The sequence below is a fragment of the Leopardus geoffroyi genome, chromosome A2, assembly GCF_018350155.1.
Source record: "Leopardus geoffroyi isolate Oge1 chromosome A2, O.geoffroyi_Oge1_pat1.0, whole genome shotgun sequence".
NCBI classification, from domain to species: Eukaryota; Metazoa; Chordata; class Mammalia; order Carnivora; family Felidae; genus Leopardus; species Leopardus geoffroyi.
Window position 1 is genome coordinate 154,580,890 of NC_059331.1, and position 22,259 is coordinate 154,603,148.

The window sequence follows — 22,259 nt, forward strand, 5'->3', positions numbered from 1 at the left end:
GCCTGATAAATTTCCAAACTAGGTAGCCAATCTAGTATTGCAAAGCTACATAAAAAAATACCTTTCTTTCTATTCCTGTGTGTGTAGACAGCAGAAACATGGGTTTCTTAAAATCCATTCTGCTTTGTATACAAATTTACATTTTTATGTGTCTGTTACTGGATTTTTTTTGCCTCCAGACTAAGAGGATTTACCAATGAACTCATGTAAACAAGTCCACGATATTATTTAGCTGAAATGACTGGATTTTCACTGCTGTGTTGGGCCAGAAGTAAGAAACCTACTACTTTCAAGGAAAAGAATTGAATGTTTTTTTAGATACCCAGATTAATTCTTTTATGTATACAAGATAAGAATCAGAACATTCTTTTCCTTCTTACTAGATAATGAGTTTACATATTTCATCTTACGATTCAGGACCTTTAAATAATTAGGATTGTTCTTTTTTAGCATACAGTCAACTTCAAGTTATCCAGGGGTAGGGGGGACATGGATACGTTTCTGAATAACACCATATAATTTGAAACCACATAATGGAAAGCTTTGTATTGGACAAAGGAACAGCTTACAGGGAATGCTGTTGGGTGTCTTTGGCACTAAGAGGTGGAAATGGGGATCCAAGAGGTGGGAGAGAGATGGAAAAGGTAGGTAGGGGAAGGTATTTAAGGCAGCTTTGTCTCTCTCTCTCTCTCTCTCTCTCTCTCTCTCTCTTTCTCTCTTTCTCTTTCTCTCTCTCTCTTTTTTTAAATCACCCCAGAGACTATAAGACAACTACAGTCTTCTGGGATAGTGGGACTCAAAGTTGCAATAATGCCCCTCAACCCCTAGTGTCCTGTCTCAGGGAATCTGAAGTGGCACAAGAGGTCTAGGACGCTGGGAAAACCTTTCCCTCACCTTCCCATCTCCTCCACCAATAAAAATATTTCTTCCTTCTTCCCCTCCCCCCAAATCAGTGTTTAATTCTTTTTAAAACTCCTTGGAGATGTAAATCTATTAAAAGTAGACCTTACTCTGAGTTACTTAAATCAGTTAATCATTTAGATTACCTAAACTTCATTGAAATTCTTAGAAATAGGAATTTTAGTGTCAGGGAAATGGAGAGGTAATTTTGGAACACTGGGCACTCCCAGGAAGGTCAGTCCTGGGTGAGTGGTGGAAGTGGGGGGCTTTGGACAACCAGAGGGCAGCATGATGGTGCTGGGAGGCTGGGCAGGGGGATGACCAGGAGGTGGGAGAGGAATGAATAAGGGTGGTGGGAGGGCCAAAGACAAACTTTGCCTTCTTTGCAATTTTGCCTAGGGCCCTGGTGGTGGCAACCGCCTGTGTGCCACTGAAAATCGTGCCGATGCCTGGCATACTGCATAAATGGAAGCAGGGTACCGCGTGAGTTGAAACATTGGTCACACTATATAAAGTTTGTATATGTGAATCAGTGTAACTCATACCCATGTAACTGGGGGTCTGACTGTATTTGGATTTTTCTGATAAGGCATCATGGGCTAAGGAAAAGAGCCCTGGGCTGAGACTCAGGAGACCTGGTTTCTAGCCCCAGCTGTACCTCTAATTATAACCTTGGGTAAGTCGCTTAACCTTTTTTGCCTCAAGTTAAATCAATAATTTGTTAAATGGGAAACCAAACAATTTCCTATGTTACACTCAGAAAGTATTGAAAAATAAGTATATTGTAAGCTTTTTAGAAGAGAGGAACCATAAGTAGATATAAATTAGTATATTATTTTATCTGAAGTTTGAGATACATTAAACTTTATAAATACTTTTCTGTTTCAGTTGTTAGCGTTAATAGAAGGGAGAGGGATAATTTATTTTCCCTGAACGTAGTCCATTTGAAAGTAGGGAGGAGTAGCAAAGGAAAATTCAAGCAGCAGTTTGAGAACTCTTTGTGACAGTTGGAGGAACTCTTGTGTCCTTTCACAGACTGTAGTCATTTCTTCGGAGTTAGGTTAATTGCAGGGATGTCCCTTAGCTAAAGCCCTATTGTCAACACATACAATTTGGTTATAAGTCTCTGCTCCCGACCCCAAAAAGGCCTGGCAAGGTGCAAGGGATAGGAATTAAACAAAATTGAGGATATGAATTTAGATTACATCCTAAGTTTGGAAACTAGGGAATTTACAGTAAGCAGTTTTGAGGACTCTGTACATTTTAATTACTTAACAACCTTTAAATAGAGATCATCTCTGAAAGGTTAAAACAGGCCAGGAATGGCATCACCCCTCTCCCCACCCCCACATCCCCTACCCCAAACAACCAGTAGACTAATAGAATATAGAGTATGGAATAGAATTTTATAGCATCATTAGTTGCCCATTATGGCTAGGAAATGTTGAGGGCAAGTTAAAGCTCTCAGATAATTTTACCTGTTTTTCAGGGTAATCTTTCTAACCATACAATGATGTACTTCCTCAGTTAATAGAGTACATTTCATCATAATTTAATATTTCTGCTAATCAGTTATATTATACAATAGTTTTCTGGAATCTAAAATTAAAAGGATACTACTCATCCTAGGAGATAGCCAGGAAAATAGAGTTCAGAAAATAATTTACTTGTTCCTAATGTAAGTTTAATGGTACGTAAGTGTTGAACCTGTGGGACAGTATGACATTGCTGCCTTTCTGCGAAATGAATAATTGAATCCAAGATTGAAGTAGTGTTTTCTTCAGTGGATTTTCTTCATAAAATCATCTTTACTGTAATCTGTGTTCCTTGACTTGTCATCAACATTGAGAGCATTTTTTTTTAATTTTTCTCATTAGCATAATGAACCATATTTATTTCTTGGTCGGTTGTAAGCCATTCTTCTATTCTACTTGGATTGTTCATTTTAAGTGAAGGAGGCATAGCCTTTGATGTACAAGCACACATTTTAAAAAATAATGGGGTGTATCTTACTCCAGAGCTTGTAAATTCTTTTAACGTAAGAAATTTTAGCAAAAAACAAAGGCTAAACAGTAGTTAAACATAAGCCTAGTAAGAGTTTTAGTAAATATTTGACTTCCATCAGAGGTCCAGGCATATCAAAACATTGAAAGCTCTGCTAACATCCATATAGTAAATCTGTTGTAAACAAACTTTAACTCATTTTGCATTTTGAACTCTGAATATTTCTGTCTGCAAGACGGTCCAGAAAATAAGAATAGTATCATTTCATATAATCTTGTATTGTCCTTGGGTTGTCTGTAGCTGTTTAGCTGTCTTCAAGGAAGCCTATGCAAGAGAGTCTATGCTCTCTTTTACTTAGGTAAATAAGTTGGAACTGAAGAAAAATCATTTTGTCTTAAGCTTTACTGTAAGCAGTAAGTAAATGATTTGGTTTGGATAAGATGTCCTACAAGGAGAAATGGTGAGCTGCATGTTCAAGATAGGTAGCAGGAACTCAAGGGCAAATTGAAGTCATGGATCATGGTCATTCAGTGAGTCAGATCGTGTTCATTACCAGGTGATTTCATACAGACCTTAAAGCTTGAAGTTGCTGAGTTCAGGCAAGTGGTGGGGTTCCAAAGATAGATGGCTTTGAACTGAAGGTCACTAAGTGTAGGCAAAACTGTGATAAATGAGGCAGATGCTCCTCAAGAATGAAATTCTAGAAATGAAATAGGTTGAATCCTAAGAGCCTAGGGCTGTTATGTTAGTATAATCTATCAGAAAGTATAAGTGATTGTACTTGTCCACCTTAATCATTCTTAATAAGAAGTTGACTAAGAAGATGAAGAAAGTTGGAACATTTTGCTGGAGAAAGAATGAGGGAGTGAGAGAGGGTACATTTCTGATGGGACTCTTACAAATTCAGCACCTACAGAAAAGTCATTCTGTTCCTTTTGATTTAAATTCTCATACACTAGTAGCTGCTGGGGTAGAAATTGGAAGGCAAGGCCAAAATACATCAGTTAATCAATTTTTGTAAGGTTATTGAGGTAATAGAGAAAAGTAGTTTGTAAACACTGAATAAATGTCATATTTTGCTGTTTAACATGGGCTAGAGAAAGGAGTCTTCAGAATTTTTTTCTGAAAAAAACTCTCACTAGATATTGATCCATATGTTCTAATTTAGTTGTGAACCATGTGCAGTGATGTTTGACCTGTGTGATTCAACATGAAAAGAATTTAACAAGCTGCCTTTGCTGAGTGTTTTGTCATGTCTCCTGAATGCATGGTAAATTGTTTTGTTTTATCTTCTTGAGACCTCAGTTTTCTCTTTCAGAGTTAAACTTTCCAAAGTTTTGCCCTTCAGTTAGATAGGTTGGATAATTATTGGATAGTATCTTCATTATACTTAGTTGCTCACTGCTTCTTTATTCTGTCCTACTATTAGGTTACACAGTAGACCATTTTCAGTTATATTTTAGGTCAGGATTGGCACTGTGGCCCACTTGGCTTTTTGTAAATAAAGTTTTATAGGAGCACAGCCATGCCTATTTGTGTACATACTGTCTATGGCCGTTTTGCCTTAAAGCATAGTTGAGTAGCAAGAGACATATGGCTGCAAGCTTAAAATGTTTGCTATCTGGCCCTGTAAGAAAAAGCTTATTGGTCACTATTCTAGATGAGTGATTCTCAAAGTGTGATCCTTAGACCAGCAACTTTAGTAATACCTGGGAACTTGTTAGAAATGCAGATTCTTGGGTCCACCCTAGATCAACTGACTCCAGAAATTCTGGGGATTGGGAGCAGTAATGTGTGATTTAAGAAGCCTTCTACATGACCCTGATGCACATTAAAGTTTGAGAAACCCTGTTCTCTAGGTAAATGTTTCCTGAATATTAGTCACACTACCACATTGACTATTTTTTACTCTGTTTTCTGTTTTTTAATATTTTCTTTATTTCAACTCACTTTCTAAAATTTAATTTTAAAATGAAAATTTATGTCAGCAGAAAAATACAGTGAGAACAACATGGTATTTTAAGAGGTAACTTAGACTCACAAAAAAAGAGAGATAACCTAGACTGTGTTGTCACTTTGTGCTAAACATTAGAACTTGTTAGGTGTTAAGCACTAGATGGACTTCGTGTACTTTTAAACTTAATCGTGATAAAGAATCACCACTAAATGAGTAGTGCTTAAAATGTTGGTGAAATCCTGTTGGTAAAATCATACAACACCTAAAATCATCTTTTGTACAAATCTCATACTCTGGAATGAAAATTGTAGTTGTTCATATGAAAGAAAAAGCTGCTTGAACTGTACGTACCCAAGACCAGAAGTAGAAATAACTGACCAGAAGAAATATATACCTGTGAGATGGAGAGTTCTAGGAGTCCCTAGAGAGGTTCATCTAGACTTCTAGGGTGACATTACCTCATTTAGCTTTAATTCTCACCTCTCCAGTAGTGTTTTGGTCTACAGTGACCAGTGGTTTTGCAGGATTTCACCAACCTGTGGGAATGTGAAAAGGTGCCTGGATGTGGGAAAAGTTGCTTATCAAAGATAACCGGGGCGGGGTGGGGGGGAATGGCTGTGGTTTTACATTGTGGACAGGAGACCAGAGGGACATGCTTGTTAAGAAAATAGTGGAGTCATCTCAGATTCTAGAAACCATGCGTTCGTATTTTGAGAAATTCCCATGTTATTTAATTTGCCTCTTAGTATTTAGAGGGATACTTCCCCTAGGCATGGTGTTCTGTATACTTATTGGCTGATGTGCTTTAGGGTATAGTAATTGTTGATAAGAATAGAATCTTTCTTTCCTGAATATCTCCAAGTTGCTGAGTTGATTTAGCTATTCCTTTCCTTAGAGATTATGGACATAATTGTTTTCTTACCTTTTGTCTCTGCAGTAAAGAGTGATACAAGACTAACCTTAGAGGGACTGAAAGTCTAGTAGGGAATGAAGATTTACTCATGAGCAGTTACGTTTAATTTTAAGTGATGAGTTCTGTGATGCTGATTATAGGGGCCTAATTTTGCAAATACTGTTTAAAAATACAAAAGACTCTCAAACATCTATAGGAGTAAACATGTTATTTTGTATGTTTTCTTCAAATTAAAAAAAAAAAAAAACAAAGCATTACAAATGAAGTTCCTTCTCTTCGCTTCAGAGTCACAGTCCTTTCCCCAGAGGCAATCCTTGTGAATTTAGCGTGTATCCAATGCGACACAGTATTTCTCCTGTGTCGTTTCAGTAGTTAGAAGGCTCAGTCTCCTTCATGGTAATCTCTGTTTTTCATTTTAACTTCCTTTATCATTGAGATGTCTGTCACTTCTGTCCTTTGATATTCTCATTTCTTTTCCTTTTTTATTTCTTCATTATTTTTTGATTTGGGGAGGCTCCTACTTAGCTTTCATAGCTATAGCCAACCAGTGAGAACTTCTTTTTGGTAAATTAGCCAATCACTTTTTCTTTGGTTCTTTTCAGCTATTTCTTCATAGCCAGAGATAGCTTTCGTTACTTCTAATTTTGTGTATAGAAAGTTGTGGATGATAGAAGGCACCAGATACCTAGAGTACAAGTGTTACTGTATCAGAATTGCAGCTCTGCAAGTAAGTATCAAAATACAGAATTTAGCAGGCTGCAACCTTTTAATGACTAATTTTCCTTTATGACATGTATCATAATAAATTCTGTATAATCTAGAACTTAATTTTTAGGTAACAATTTATTAATAAGGCTTTTCTGATGTGTTTCTTAAGTCTAAAAGAAATCTATTGACAGATTTCGTGAAGTATGTATTCCACCACTACCCCTGCCAGTGGCCAAGACTCTGCTTGTGTAATGAGAGAAGATACAGTTGTGGCAAGGGGTGGAATAGAGCCTTTGGAATGTAGCTACTTTAGTATTTGTGTTCTCACATTTCCATCACCATTCTGTTAGCTCTTAAATATCATGCAAGCTTTTTCACCTAATACAAAGGTTATTTCCCTGTCTCATTCTTTATAATTTGTTACAGGGATTTTTATAGACAAGCAGGCTGGTAGATTTAAAAAGTTATTTTAGCATTATTGATCTTTGATCATACTTGGTAAGAACGAACTTGTTCTAGAAATTTATTCTACAATGGGCATTGCATTTTTTAAATGTTGGGGTTGTCTTGGGGCTTCTGGTGGGGGTAACAGTAGTACCTATTTGTAATTATAAACCTATAGGATCATATGCAAAGATTAGGAGGGATAGCCTTTCTGTACCATATAGTACCCTTACTTTTGCATTTTCCGTGGTAAAGGAAATTTTCTCCTATTCACTCAGTATGATTTTATAAGTTCTGTTAGATAGAAGTGACTTGATACTACATTTGGGAGGGAGAATACCATAATTGGTTTTTCCCACTGCCACCTTCGGCTGAGTACATTTTCTTTCCTTATGTAGTAAATATATTCTTGAAAAGTTTGACGTGTATCAAGTCACATTAACTGTTTTCAAAGCATCTGTAATCATAATAGGCTAAGACATGGTAGTGAGTCCTTTTATAAAACAAATTCTATACTTTGAAGTATGTAAACATGCGGTGAATTAAACTGAGTGTATTTATTAACACTTACTTGGAGTAATAGATTTTTTAAAAGAATAATTACAAAAGAGTTCTTACAGATGAGTTTTAAGGCTGAATTCTAAAGGAACAGCAAAGGTAGGTGGGAGAAGTTAGTAGTTGATGAGAAACTTAAAGGAGGGTGTAAAAGGAAATCGGTTCTTCAGTGTAGTAGGCACTGTGCAGCAGTAATCACCTGCTTTTACCTCTGAACACAAGGGTTTACTGAGGCCGGGCAAGTTTCTCCCTGCCCTAGACTAGAAATTGGCTATGGGTCTTTATATAGTTTCCTTGTTACTATATGGACTCAGTAGCTAATACGAGAAATGGTGGTAAGAAGGTGAAGCATTTCTCTGTTTGATGATTTGAGGCCACAGGGAAATGAGAAGCTTTAAGTGTTTGGTTAGATGCCTGTCTTTCTTGCTCTGCTTTCCTCTGACTGAAGGGGTATGCATTTTATTTCAGGGGGAATGTGCCTACTCTGTCCTAAGCCATTGGTGACACTTGGCCCATAATAAGTGTACCTGCGGGGAGGGCTTTTCTTTTTCTGGCCCCATTTATAAGCCAGGGGTTGCTTCCATTTGCTTTGTGTGCTGTTGAGTTTTATTCTCTCTGGTTTCCCTAAGCTAAGCTCTAAGCTAATTCTATACAAAAGAAATATTAATTAGTTGTTTTTATAAGTTGCTTGCCATTAATGCCTGATAATATGCAGTAAAATAAGGATTCTGCATACCATTATATATGTCAAATATTACAGACTTTAAGGTTCTTTTAATTACAATACTAAACTCAGTTCACTTTTGCTTAGCCTTCACAGTTGTTGATCACATAGCATGGTCATCCACTCACAGCTTAAAAAAATACAGGGAGCATCGGAGAGAATGGGTAAAGTAAAATTTTGATGTTTTTAAAATAGCACCTAAATCTATGAAAGTTTATTTGATTTATTGTTTGTATGGGAGGGAGAGGGTGGGTGGTACTGGAGGGAGGGTGGGGGGTGGGCATTGGTAAAATAGCATGCACCATGTAAAACGATGTCAGATACCATATAGGCTGGTTTTCATTGTTACTAGTACAATTTAGGTCTTAAGTCTGTTTCAGAAAAGGTAGGACCATAAAATAGTGGTGTTGGCATTTTGCAGTGGGCTTATTTTTCCCTCCCAACAGATTGGAGGGGATTTTGAGAATAGCAATATTTGAGTACAGTTTGGACAGGAGCCTTCTTTTTAGAGCGGCCTGTTGGCATTCCCCAAGTGAAACTGCTTCACCGCCATGTTAGGCCCTGTTAACTTGCTGAAAAACTTTTGAGAGGAATATTAGGCATTCCAGTTTTTATTGTACCCCTGCAATCAGGTATTCCCAAATACAAATTACAATTTGTGAAGCTCATGAAGGGGTTGAATCAAAGAGAGAGGGAAAATAAGTTGTTACTCTGAAGTTAGTTGCTTGGTAGGAAATATTGACAGAAATTTTGATGCTTGCATTCAGATGAAAGGCACTTTGCCCAGCAAAGTTCTCAGTCAAGTTTCTTATTCTACAAACTTGGCATTGTAGGTATGTACAAAGCCTAATTAATGTAGAGGTTATAGGGCAGAGCAACCTCCATACTTTTATGGTTAGGACATTGTGTTGCTATTAAATCACTTGATCTAATCTCTGCCCCATAATTTTTAAACTTTTTTTTTTTTTTACTTTGTTTATATACTAAAAATCTGGATTGAAGAAAAAAATGAAAAAAATTAAGAAATCAGGTATTACCCACACAAAATTCTGACCCCAACTTTGCTCTTCCCTTACATTGAAGTCATTTGCCAAAGTAAAATAAGACTTGCCGTGTTTACCATTTCCTAACCTTCCTGCCTCTATAAACTTTGTCAAAGATAATACTCCAGTTTGGAATGTTCTTCTTTCCTGTGGTTTAAGTCCTATCTTTTCTTTAAAATTGGGCTTCTACTTTTTGCATGAAGCCTTTTTTCTAACCTCTCCATCCTTGGTGGCCATTCTATAGCGTCTTAGAAGTATTGAAGTACTACTGTTAGTGAAACCCATGTGGCACTCGGGTCATGCTACCTTTATTACTTGTTAAATGTCCTATTTCTCTCTCAGAATCATGGACTCCTTGAGGGTAGAGAGCTTCTAATTATATGCCTATTTGTAGCCCCATTGACTAGCCCAGAGGAGATACTTTCACTAATAGGTTTGATTCTGTGATTTGGATCCAATGTTAGTGTAAGAAGGTAATTGTTTTTTCATAACTCAGGTAATTTTTATATGAATATAGGCCCAGAAGACCCAAAGATAAAGTATATTGAATTCATAACGTAATTCTTTGTATTCAAAGATTTGATTCATAATTGTTTTTTATTAATTGTAGTCTCCCTCCCCCTACCAACACCCCCCCCCCCCCCCCCATGGGCACTGTTTTACCTAGTTTCTTTTGAAAAACATGGTTTGGGCCAGATACCTTGACAGAAACCAAAATTACCAGTATTTTTATTTTAAAAATTCTTTGTTGATTTAGCCAAATTATACTTCCATGGTATATGCCCAAATAAATTAATGAAATACTGCTTGGTAGTGTAAACAAATTATTTTAAAATGTTAACCTTAAGACTCTTAAGTAAAGCTTTAAAAATACAAATAAACAGATACTTAGTTGCTAGTCCCTCAGGATATTTCTGTATCTTAAATTATTAGGGGTTTTATTATTTCATTGTCTTAAAGGTTTCTGTAATGCATAGGCTGATATTTGATAGCTGTGTTTATTGTGTTTGCAGTTATCAAATGTTTTTAGAGCAAGCATTTTGAGGCACTGAGAAGTTACTTTAAAACACTTTTTGGCATTTATAGAAGTAGATTGTTTTTGTAAAAACTCATCAGAGATAGTCTTTGCTAAATTCATTTTTGGAATTGTTTATATTTCACCTGATAGCTGTGTCTTCAGGGCACATATATCTTAATATTAGATTTAATGTTGTGATTTCTGAAGCAAAAACAGTCGCCCTACTTCACAAATGTTTGATTAGTAAGATTCCTAAGAACCTTGATTTTATTCTAAAGCCTGGTTTATAATAATCTTGAGCCATTAGTTTGACATAGCATTGAAACAGTACTCTTGTTACATACTAAAAAGCTTAGATATTATAGCAGGGAGAGTCCTAGATATGAAAGGGGTTTTTTTTCCTACTTAAAACCTACATGATCTTTAAGTTTCTTAATATAATTTGGGTAGAGATTTTAAATAAGACAGTTTTTCTTACATGCCAGTAAGCAAAAAATGTCTAGTATATAGCATTGCCTTTCTGGTGCGAGCTTAACTTATTCTAATGTGAACTTAGGCCCTCCCCAAAGTCTAAAATGAGGTAAAATTTTTTAAAAAGCATTTTTTAAAAACCCCAGTTGGCCCACAGAGCATTTCCTAGAGTTCCAGCATTGGACTTTTTCCTGTGGTCAATCATATTCTTTTGTAGGGTTACACTTGTTAAGTCAATATTTTGAAAAATAAAACACCCTGATTTTGTTCACTTTTGTTTTCATATACAAGAATCTTTACAGGCAACATGTACTTCTAGATGCTGTATTGAAATTGCTGGCAGAGTCTATTCTATACAAACTGAACAATCTGGCCCCTTGTTTTATTTGTAAAGGTTCAATGTATCTATGCCTGCCTACTTCAATCTGCAAGGGAGTGTCAGAAAGGCCCCGCATTCGCCGAGCCGTGAGTTATCACTAACTTTTCAGATGTGTTAATGAATGTGGAACAAAAGCAGTTGTGTTTAAAAGGAAAAAAGGACCATCAAAATAACCTTTATTATAGTAGCAGGCGTGAACACTAAATGATTTATTCCAAATTGTGGTGTCAAAAATAACCTACTTTAACTAGAGACTAGCCTCTAGAAAACCTATTGTTGAACTGCTCTGAAGCTATCATTTTAGCTATAAATTATTTTTCTTAAATATAATATACCCTGATTGCAAATTAGAGTGTTAAGTCTTTTTAACGGAGTTAAAACAATTTGAACAAAATCTTACCCCACCTGAAAATGACATATTTAGTTGACTGCATTAAGCTCTTCAAATAAGACCATGTTAAAGGGGTAAAGGCTTAACCTTTTTGTTGCTCACATGTAAAAAACAAATTAAATAATTGGATCACTTCCTAGATGAGTTTTTGGAGTGCCCCAGGCATCACATGAAGTACAGACGTTTTTATAATCTCTTTTGGTACCAACAGTTCTCGCTTCAGTAATTCATCAGTAGGTTTTCATTCATCAATGATGGTATCAATTTAAGGCTAAAATAAAACACATTTCTTAGGGTTGATCATTCTACATAGAGGAAACATCCTTAAGAGTTTTTTCCCCCCCAAAGAGATTTTCTAAGCAAAAAAATTGTAACTAACATCTATATTTTGTTATTAGAGCTAGTTACCTTTATTTTTCTTAGTCTTTAAAATTTGAGTTAGATAGGCCTATTTGATTAGCAGGTTGGATGCTTCTGTTGCTTAGGAGGTATATTGTGTTATATGAAGACAATAAATTTAAATGTACCCAGTTTGGCCATATATAGCACAGACCACCTAAAACGTGAAGGTATGGTACCTTTGGAGGCATTAAAGTTAACGTTTCATTTAGGCAATGTGCCTTTGTTTGACTGGTGTGTAAGTCCTTCTTCCAGGTTTGTACACTCTTAAACACGCTATTCTACCCTCTCTAACTCATCCCAGCAGCAAATGGGAGACACTTCAGCTGGAACAAAATAGTGGAAGAAATGGCGTCTGGGGTTCAGTGGGGATTCGCAGTGTGTATGCAATGTTTGCAAGATTACTTTTTATGTTTTTCAATTAATGTAAATAATTACAAAATAAATCTATGCTTAGCGTCAAGTAGGGAACATTGTATACCAGTAGAAACTCTCCTAGTGGGTCTGCTGCAAGTCGCTTAACCTCTTGGGGCCTCAATTTCCTCATCTGCAGTTTGAAGGAGTTGGACTCAATAATCTTTAAAGTCCATTCCTGCTCTGTATCCTATGCTTTTCTGAAGTACTCTGTTAACAATGCATTGCTTTCCCACTTTGACTATTTGAATTATGTTTGCAGTACACATACTGCAGCTGCATGTCTAAAATAGTTTTTTCATGGGATATTATATAAAAAACTAATCCCTCTTGAGCTGATTTATAAATATATGTGTGTATAGCCACACAGAAAAAGCTAGTGATAGTAGGGCTCTCAGAAAGTAAGTATTTTCCGGTTGTCTAACCTTGAATGTTATTAACTTTCCTATATTACAGGAGATACTACTCGCCAACGAATCAAATTCAGTGATGACCGAGTGTGCAAGAGTCACCTTCTCAACTGTTGCCCCCATGATGTCCTCTCTGGAACTGTACGTATTTATTAAATCTATTGTTTGATTATTGGTATCCTTCGAAAATGAACTACTTGATAAAGACTTAATTCCTTGTCAAGTTATTATGTGGTGATTTTTAAAAACACTGTTAGAGGAGGTATTTGCATCCCTTATATTGTTTGAGTTTCCCAACTGCAAAAATGGGATTCCTCCCAAAAGTAGTTGCTGTGCTTTATCATTTTTTCCTTCTTCAGAGCAGTTTTTGGAAAAGCCTTTCTCATTTGGAATATAGAGGCAATTACTGCACTATAGTTGCACTTTTAGTTCCAAAATAATATAAATGATTTTTAAAATAGTTTTTTTTTTTTTTTTTTTTACCGTTGGGCAGAGTAGACTTTTATCCAAAGCATTATATATTAAGATTTGTGCACGTTATATTGTGGAAATCATAGTGGAGAAAACATATTAGTAAATACTTAAATTCACAGAGCTTAATTTGCTAGTAATGTTGTCACTTAAATTCATTTTATATTGCTGACTTCTATTGTAAAAGCTCGTTTAATTTAGATGCTATATCTAGTCATGTTGGTTGACCTTGGAGTATCATCATTTTTTTATTTTTCATCGTTTTAATTTGAAAGATAAACCACATGATGATGGACCTGTTTAAATGGAACAAAGGATCTGATTTCCTGACTTGATGTGGTTGAAATGGTTACTCACTGTAAGAGCTTCCCTTCTCTGGGTAGCTGTGATGGCAGCTAAACATTTAGTTGGCTTTATTTCTCATTTGCCTGAAATGATGAAAAGCTTTCTGATTTCCATTTTCAGAAGTGATGAGTTCCTGTAGTTAAATTAGTCTAAATCAATGGTTTCTTCTTAATAGGAAGAATTAAATACCTCTAACAGATAGATACCAAGGCATATGCAGTAGGAAACACTTTTGTCTTATTCCAGTAGGAAAGACTGTGGAAACTGTATTATGTTAAAAGGAAAAAGAGAGCCTACATTTAAAAACATGTAATACTTGGATTTTTTTTTTTTTTTTTTTTTTTAAGAATAACATAAGGTAAGAAATTAGATTCTGAGCATTTGAATTAGAACTATGACAGATAAGTTAGCCCTTGTATCTACGGGGTAATGTATTTTCTACTGTGATATAAAACATTTGAAATGTGAAAAATCGACAATTATCTGTAGTATTCTTTGATTCTTCTTATTTACTATTGTAGTAAATTTAACAAAGTCATTTTATTTAATGGCTAAGTTAATCACTTCAAATAGATTTTGAGAACGGGATTAATTACCAAAATGACAAATTTAGTTTTATTTTTTTTTAAGACTTAAAACCAGCCATAGCAAGACTTGGACACAGTGTTAATTAGTAAGAATCACAGTTGTGCTTTACATTTTATAATGTACATAGGCAATTACGCTCATTTCTTAAAACTATTTTGTGAGGTAAATGATTCACAGCCTTAATGTTCGTAGGTGAGTTGCTCAAAATCACATAGTTCTGTTGATTTAAAGTAAAACTGGGACCAAAACTGAATTTTATTCAGCATGTTTTCTTCTCTAGGGAGTACTTAATTTTTCATTATGTTAAATAAAAAAAGATGAATGGTTGGTCTTGGACTTTCCTTCTTGTAAAGTTCTTGTCTGGTAGATTTATAAGATGCACATTTTCTCAAACGTTAACATCTCTGAAATGTACATTAAAAATTTTTTTTTTAATGTTTATTTTTATTTTTGAGAGAGACAGTGCAAGCAGAGGAGGGGCAGAGAGAGAGAGAGGGAGAGACAGAATTCAAAGCAGGCTCCAGGCTCTGTGCTATCAGCACAGAGCCTGACACGGGGCTCAAACCCATGAACCCTGAGATCATGACCTGAGCCGAAGTTGGACGCTTAACCGACTGAGCAACCCAGGTGCTCCAGAAATACACATTTTAAATTGATGATAGAAAAAGTATGAATTGGTTACTTTTTCTTATGGTACAGAATTGAATGCTGAGGCTTAAAATTGATGGTGCTTGGATTATATCAGTTAACAAAAGCCCTTCTACATGTACTTGTCAGGGAAACTGTGGGTGAAAATACCTCATTTTGTCAGTGTAATAGGCAAGAGATTGTCGTATGTAAGGATGAGATTAAGTAATTGTGAACCTCTTTGAGAAGTTAATCAGAACTTTGTAGATTGGCTATAGGACTTTGTGAGAATCCAGGGTTATAGAGTGGTCTCCTTGAGAACTCAAAACTATCCATAGTGTGACTTTCTCATGACCCTTATTAGGAAAAAGAGCTATTTATAACAGTTCATCCTGTGTACAGATGGTTTGTAATTACAGAGTTATGACTTCTTTAGCAACCAGTCTCTGTAGAACAACTCCTTTTCTGGCATAGTCTAACTATTCATACAGTGTTAGCCTGTTTTCATTTGCCTTTACATTGCAATGCCTGCTTCTCTTTTGTTGTTGTTTTAACAAATTAGATGAAAAGAACTGAATTGTAACTCTTAATTTTACAGTGCTTTTTCTTTGTTGCATAACTAAAGTTTACCCTTTGCTCAGATTTGTCACTTCCAACAGAATATGACTCACTAATACTCTAGATTATTTAGCAGAATACACAGAAATGTATTCTTTGGCATTTTTGGAGATGGAGAGTGTGATTTCTAAAAACGTACTCACAGCTATTAGTATGGAATATTTTTGGAATTTAGTTTGGTGAAAATGCTCTGTAATATTTTACCTTTCAGTAGTCTGATACTCTGGTATAACTAATTCATAAACTAATAAGAGGAGGTCAGGCGTACAACAGAGAGGCAAATAATTGTGTATATGTTTATTTGGCTTATGATTTTTAAAGAAGTGCGACTGTTTCTTTATAACTGAGGAAGCTGCTTTATTTTAAAGGCTTGGGTTATTTTCATATTCCTCTATAATAGTGTCTTGTTTTAGTGTCATTCATTGCCTTCTTTAGACACGCTTGGTTTCTTCCCGTTCTAGTCACTATGCAAACAGTAGGCAGCATCTGCTTTCAGGTCAGGCAAAACAGAAACCTAAACAAAATTGTCCTTTTTTCTCCTAAATACATTATTTCTGGTACATACCTTCCCTAAAGAAAAATAAATATATTGAAGTGCTCAAAAACATATCTTTCAGTCTGGTTCCTTGTGATCTAGGAAAAAGATGTGTAGTAGTAATAATTTATAGAAGCATTTAACCTAAAGCAGAGATGGTAACAGAAGCTTGAAATTAAGATCTACAGAGATGAAAATGTACACTCTCGGGGCGCCTGGGTGGCTCAGTAGGTTAAGCGGCCGACTTAGGCTCAGGTCACGATCTCGCGGTCCGTGAGTTCGAGCCCCACGTCGGGCTCTGTGCTGACAGCTCAGAGCCTGGAGTCTGTTTCAGATTCTGTCTCCCTCTCTCTCTGCCCCTCCCCTGTTCATGCTCTGTCTCTCTCTGTCTCAAAAATAAATAAACGTTAAAAAAAATTTTTTTTTTAAAGAAAATGTACACTCTCATGATGTGCCTGTCCTAAAATCAGAAATGGCCACTACTAATTTTATTATAGCCATCATAGTACAGTTGTAGGATTGACAGGCGTCATGATTATAGTAGAACGTCGTTATTTCATAGATGGGAAAAATTAAGGCTCAGAGAAGCTGTGCTTGTCAGATGTCTGACAGAATTACAGAAATACACAGGAATCTTAAGAGTTATTTAAATCTCCTTTAAGGGGCGCCTGGGTGGCGCAGTCGGTTAAGCGCCCGACTTCAGCCAGGTCACGATCTCGCGGTCCGTGAGTTCGAGCCCCGCGTCAGGCTCTGGGCTGATGGCTCAGAGCCTGGAGCCTGTTTCCGATTCTGTGTCTCCCTCTCTCACTGCCCCTCCCCCGTTCATGCTCTGTCTCTCTCTGTCCCAAAAAAAATGCATAAATGTTGAAAAAAAAAAAATTAAAAAAAAAAATAAATAAATCTCCTTTGAAAAAAATGTTTCTGTTAATTTTTTAGATAGCACATTTACTTAAGGCAGTGACTTGTAGATGCTTCTGAAATGTCCTTGGAGGCATTTCATGCACTAAGAACATGGGGACAGGCCAGTCTTTACTATTTCAACTAGAATTTTACACATTTTAAGTATAGAGCGTTTCCATGAAAGTTTAAGTAAAGAGATTCTACTGCTGAGAAATAGAATTTAAAGTTTAAAATTGAGAAATATTAAGGGACAGGGATAAAGTAAAAATTTTCTCTGTCTTTTTGAAGTGATTAAGTAGGATTATTAGTTTCAAAAATTCTGAGTTGATTTTATAGTTCCCCAATAGGTTCTGAGATCATGACGTGAGTCGAAGTCTGGAGTTGGACACTTAACCACCTGAGCCACCCAGGCGCCCCTATCTAAAGTGTAGTTTTTACTGATTGAAACTCCTTTATTGTTTCTCTAAACTATTCTGTTTAAGGGCTGGTCTAAAATCAGTTACTTGGATACATACAAACCTGAACTTTAAAACTGCTGCAGTCTTGGTAGTACCTATGTAAGAGACCCATGAAAGTATGGAGAAGAAGAATAGGTGGTAAGAAAGAAAAACCACAAAATTTTCTCAACCAGCCACTAGAATGTAAGTTTCACAGTAAGAACAGGGATGTTTTGTTGAGCGTGGTGTCCCCAGCATCTAGAACACTGTCCCTCCGTTGTGTTGAATGAATAATTGATTTACCCAAAGTAGAACACTAAATAAATCTGTTACAGAACTAACTTAAGTTTCAAGAATTAATGATTGTTAGTGGGAAATGTGTTATCTTGCAACTTCTGAGGAGCCGGGCAGTATCTTGGGTTCTTTGAGCTGCTGATTAGAATATGACAGCAGTAGTTTCACATGCAGATGTGAAAAATTGGTTTGTAGATAAGCAAATCAACAAATGGTTTGTTTAGGGCTGCTTTGGTATTTTTTTAAATTTCTTTTCTTAATGTTTATTTTTGAGAGAGAGAGTGCATGGGGGGACAGGGGCGGGGGGGGGGGGGGGGGGGGAGACACAGAATCTGAAGCAGGCTCCAGGCTCTGAGCTGTCAGCACAGAGCCCGACGTGGGACCCAAACCCACAAACTGAGATCATGACCTGAGCTGAAGTCAAGACGCCTAACCCACGGCCACTCAGGCGCCCCTGCTTTGGTATTTTTTTAAACAATTGTTTTTAACATTAGCCCACATTACTGACTTGATTTTTTTTTTTTTTTTTTTAATTTACATAACATTTCTAGAGCCTTCCCACTTTGTGAAAATTCCAGGTTTTGCAATCTAGGTTTTACCAGTTTTGGCTTTTGAAGTATATTATATATAATGTCTTCATATCAAGCAGGTTTGCTGTTTGTATTTTCTTCTCAGTCTGTTAAAAAAAAGTATGCGTTTCTTTTTTCTCATAGTATTATAAAAATATGCATTCCTTTAACAAGCACTTGCAGAAACTGCCTAAACCAAAAACACCTTTGGTGTCCAGGAAGTCAGAGGCACATTAAAAGCTTCCCACTGAATAATTAAAACTTTAAAAACCAAGCCCTCAATATTGTTTATAGCTTTATTGGCAAAGTAGCACATGAATATCCTAAACTATTCAACTTGGGGTACATATAACCTTGGGAAGTAACCTTTTTTTTTTCATACTGAATAATATTGCAGTCATTCATTCTATATCCTTAAAATAATACACTTGAGGCTTGTGGAAGTGATTTTTAAAAAAAATTTTTTTTAACATGTTTTATTTATTTTTACGAGACAGAGCATGAGCAGGAGAGGGGCAGAGAGAGGGAGACACAGAATCCGAAGCAGGCTCCAGGTTCTGAGCTATCAGCACAGAGCCCAATGTGGGGCTCAAACTCACAAACCATGAGATCATGACCTGAGCTGAGGTCAGATACTTAACTGACTGAGCCACCCAGGCACCCCTGAAGTGATTTTTTTTTTTTTTTTTAAAGGTGATCCAGAGACCATGTATTCTAGAATCTTGTTATAGTTTTAGTATGACTTTAGTTGAGGTTGCTCAGCAAATTTGTTACTTAGATTAATGGCTGAATACAAATACAGGGACACCTGGGTGGCTCAGTTGGTTGAGCGTCTGACTTTGGCTCAGGTCATGATCTTGCAGTCTGCGAGTTTGAGCCCCGCATCAGGCTCTGTGCTGACAGCTCAGAGCCTGGAGCCTGCTTCAGATTCTGTGTCTCCCTCTCTCTCTGCTCCTCCCCCACTCATGCTCACTCGCTCGCTCTCTCTCTCTCTGTCAAAAATAAATAAACATTAAAAAAAATAAAAAAAAAATACAAATACACAGTTGACTGCTGACCAGCACAGGTCTAGGGGTGCTGAGCCCTGCACAGGCATAAATCCCTGTGTAACTTTTGACTTCCCCAAAACTGAACTACTGATACCCTGTTGTTGACTGGAAACCTTACCAATAACATTAACAGTCCATTGGCAAGATTTTGCATGTATTGTATATATGTATTATATACTGTATTCTTACAATCAACCAGAAAAAATATTAATAAAGTCATGAAGATATATTTACAGTATGGTACTATAAAAAAATCTACATATAAGTGGATCCATAGCAGTTCATTAAAAATTTTTTTTTTTTAATGTTTATTTTTGAAGAGAGAGACATTTTGTGAGCAGGGGAGGGACAGAGAGGGAGAGACAGAATCCGAAGCAGGCTTCAGCCTCTGAGCTGTCAGCACAGAACCCGATGTGGGGCTTGAACCCACAAACCATGAGATCATGACCTGAGCCAAGGTCAGTGCTCAATCGACTGAGCCACCCAGGCACCCTTTTTTTAACTTCTATAATAGAAAATTTCAACTATAAATAAAAATATAATTGTGTAATGAATTTCATGTACCCATACAGCAACTTCAATAAATCTTTTACCACATAGCTGCCTTATTTATAATCACTTATGTCCTTTGGTTTGTTTTTTTGAAGCAAATTTTAAATCTTGGACTTAACCTGATAGGATGAGTCTTGTAACAGTATAAAGTAGTAAAGATCAATTTTTTGGGGGGCGCCTAGGTGGCTCAGTTAAGCGTCAGACTTTGGCTCAGGTCATGATCTCACAGTTTGTGGGTTCAAGCCCTGTGTTGGGCTCTGTGCTGACAGCTCAAAACCTGGAGCCTGCTGTGGATTCTGTGTCTCCCTCCTCTGGCCCTCCCTCACTCATGCTCTGTCTCTCTGTCTCTCTCTCAAAATAAACAAACAAATTTTTTTTAAGCAGATTGTTTTTCATAGTTTGGTACATGATTAACATATTTCAGTGTCACATTTACTTCTCTGTACAATGATTCTCAATAAATGCTTATTACCTGAGAACCTCCCATCCTCCTCCAGGTATTCCTTGAATTCTTCAGATCTGTTTTAGAGATAGGTACAGTTTTGTAAACTGCGTTTTAACAAGTCTGAGGAAACTAGTGTCTCTCTGAATTTATTTAATGAAAAAGAGAGGATGGAGTTATAAATGCATCATTTGGAGGATGAAGACAGTGAACACAGAATGGAACAAGCCTATGATAATAAATGAAAACTCGAAACAAATATTTGTTGTACGGGGATTAAACTACAAACATCAAGCAAACTCACAGATTCTCTCACTGGAAATACTTTTTTTTTTTTTAGTTTATTTTGAGAGAGAGCCCACGCACATGCGAGGGAGGGGCAGAGAGAGGGAGAGAGAATGGCAAGCAGGCTCTGTGCTGTCAGCATGAAACCCAACATGCGTCTTGATTTCACTGAGCTGTGCGATCATGACCTGAGCCAATCATGCGTTGGACGCTTAACTAACTGAGCCACCCAGGTGCCCCTGGAAATATTTTTTTAAATTGATGAATTCTACCTTGATGTGCAAAGACAGATGTCTTAAGAAAAATCCTTTTTAGTTTGACGATTCTCATTAAGGGAACTTGTAAAAGCATTTTTGTTTGTTTTTTTTGACCTGTATAGAGTTAAATATCTTGAATGTATTTTGTCCCATAGACATAACTGGTCTACAGGATCAAAAAAAATATAGGCATAAATATTAATTTATTTGGATAATTTTATTTGTAAAATTTCCAAATTTAGGTTTTTCTGTTTTTTCCCTTTTATGATATTTATTACAGTGTTTGGAGTAATGGCATTTAAGTAATACTGAAATTAAGAGGAGGAAGAAATAGAAAAAAAAAAGTGAGCAAGAGATACTAGGCTAGTGAGGGCTGAATGGAGAACGTAAAGGATTTACAGTAAAGATTAACAGAAATTTTCTCCAAAAGGTGATTTATTTTTTCATCTCTTTGGGAGTGGTACTGATTGCTGTGAACAACATTCATTCATTCACCTAGCAAGTACTTATTGAGGACATACTATGTGTGGTGTTGGGGATACAGAAGTGAACACGGGTTTCTCCTTTAGTGGTAGGAGCTTGCATTCTGATGTTGGAGACACACACTAAGTGAAAAGAAATAATGTGGTTTCAGGTAGTGATTTAAGTTGCCAGAGGAAAAAACGCATGGTTAGGTAATTTAGACAGTCTGAGACAGTGGTCCAGAAGCTACTCAGGGTGGTTAGAGAAAACTTTTTTGATGAAATGACATTTAAAGAGATCTAAATGTTAAGAAATTTAAGCCAGTCATTTCTAAGTGGAAATAAACAGCGTATGTTGCTTCCCCACAGAAACTTTGGGTGTTTCCCTGTTATACATATGGCCCCCAATGTAAAATCCTTAGACCAATCTACCTCTTCCTTGAATGGATAAATCAGTTTGGTCCTCTTTTTCCCAGACTGATTTAAAAAAAAAAAAAAAAAAATTTTAACATTTATTTTTGAGACAGAGAGCGAGACAGAGTGTGACAGGGGAGGGGCAGAGAGAGGGGGGGGAGACAGAATCCGAAGCAGGCTCTTGGCTCTGAGCTGTCAGCACAGAGCCCGACGCAGGGCTCGAAGTCACAAACTGCGATCATGACCTGAGCCAATGTCAGATGCTCAACCAACTGAGCCACCCACGCGCCCCATTTACCAGACTGATTTATTCATTGTTGTCTATTTTCCTTCCCCAGTATGCTTCTTATTTTTGCATCTCTTTCTTTTCCTGGGATAACTTTTCTCCTTTACACATTTGAATCCTGCTTGGCTTAGTACGTGTGATTGCCTAAGCCTGTAGCTGTTTAGCCTCTGACCCCTTCATATAGCACCTGCTCTCCATACTGCTGAATAGGCACTTGTTAGTTCATCTTGTTTATATATGTGTTCTCTCTCTGTCTTGTCTCCGACGGTATAGTCTTTATAAAGCAAGGATTTTTGTTTTAATGTTTCCTAGATATCTTTGCATATGTTGGTTTGAAATGGATAAGAAACGGGGCGCCTGGGTGGCGCAGTCGGTTAAGCGTCCGACTTCAGCCAGGTA

The 22,259-nt window shown here is 36.7% G+C and overlaps 1 protein-coding gene across 11 annotated transcripts in view; it reads left to right on the forward strand.

Annotated features, from left to right (window-relative positions):
* LOC123606942 (putative RNA-binding protein Luc7-like 2) overlaps positions 1–22,259 on the forward strand; it is a 58,347-nt gene that overhangs the window by 2,209 nt on the left and 33,879 nt on the right. Inside the window, exons 1-5 of one of the 11 annotated variants that reach the window (XM_045495838.1) lie at positions 4,153–4,174; positions 8,293–8,369; positions 11,132–11,202; positions 12,211–12,284; positions 12,777–12,871. In XM_045495838.1, the coding sequence (XP_045351794.1) occupies positions 4,168–4,174; positions 8,293–8,369; positions 11,132–11,202; positions 12,211–12,284; positions 12,777–12,871 (324 nt within the window). In that variant the 5' untranslated portion in view covers positions 4,153–4,167. Of the gene's footprint in view, positions 1–1,313; positions 1,384–1,452; positions 1,577–4,152; positions 4,175–6,541; positions 8,370–11,131; positions 11,203–12,210; positions 12,285–12,776; positions 12,872–22,259 lie in introns of those variants that run through there. The other 10 variants (XM_045495837.1, XM_045495839.1, XM_045495836.1 and 7 more) reach the window with 10 other exon arrangements.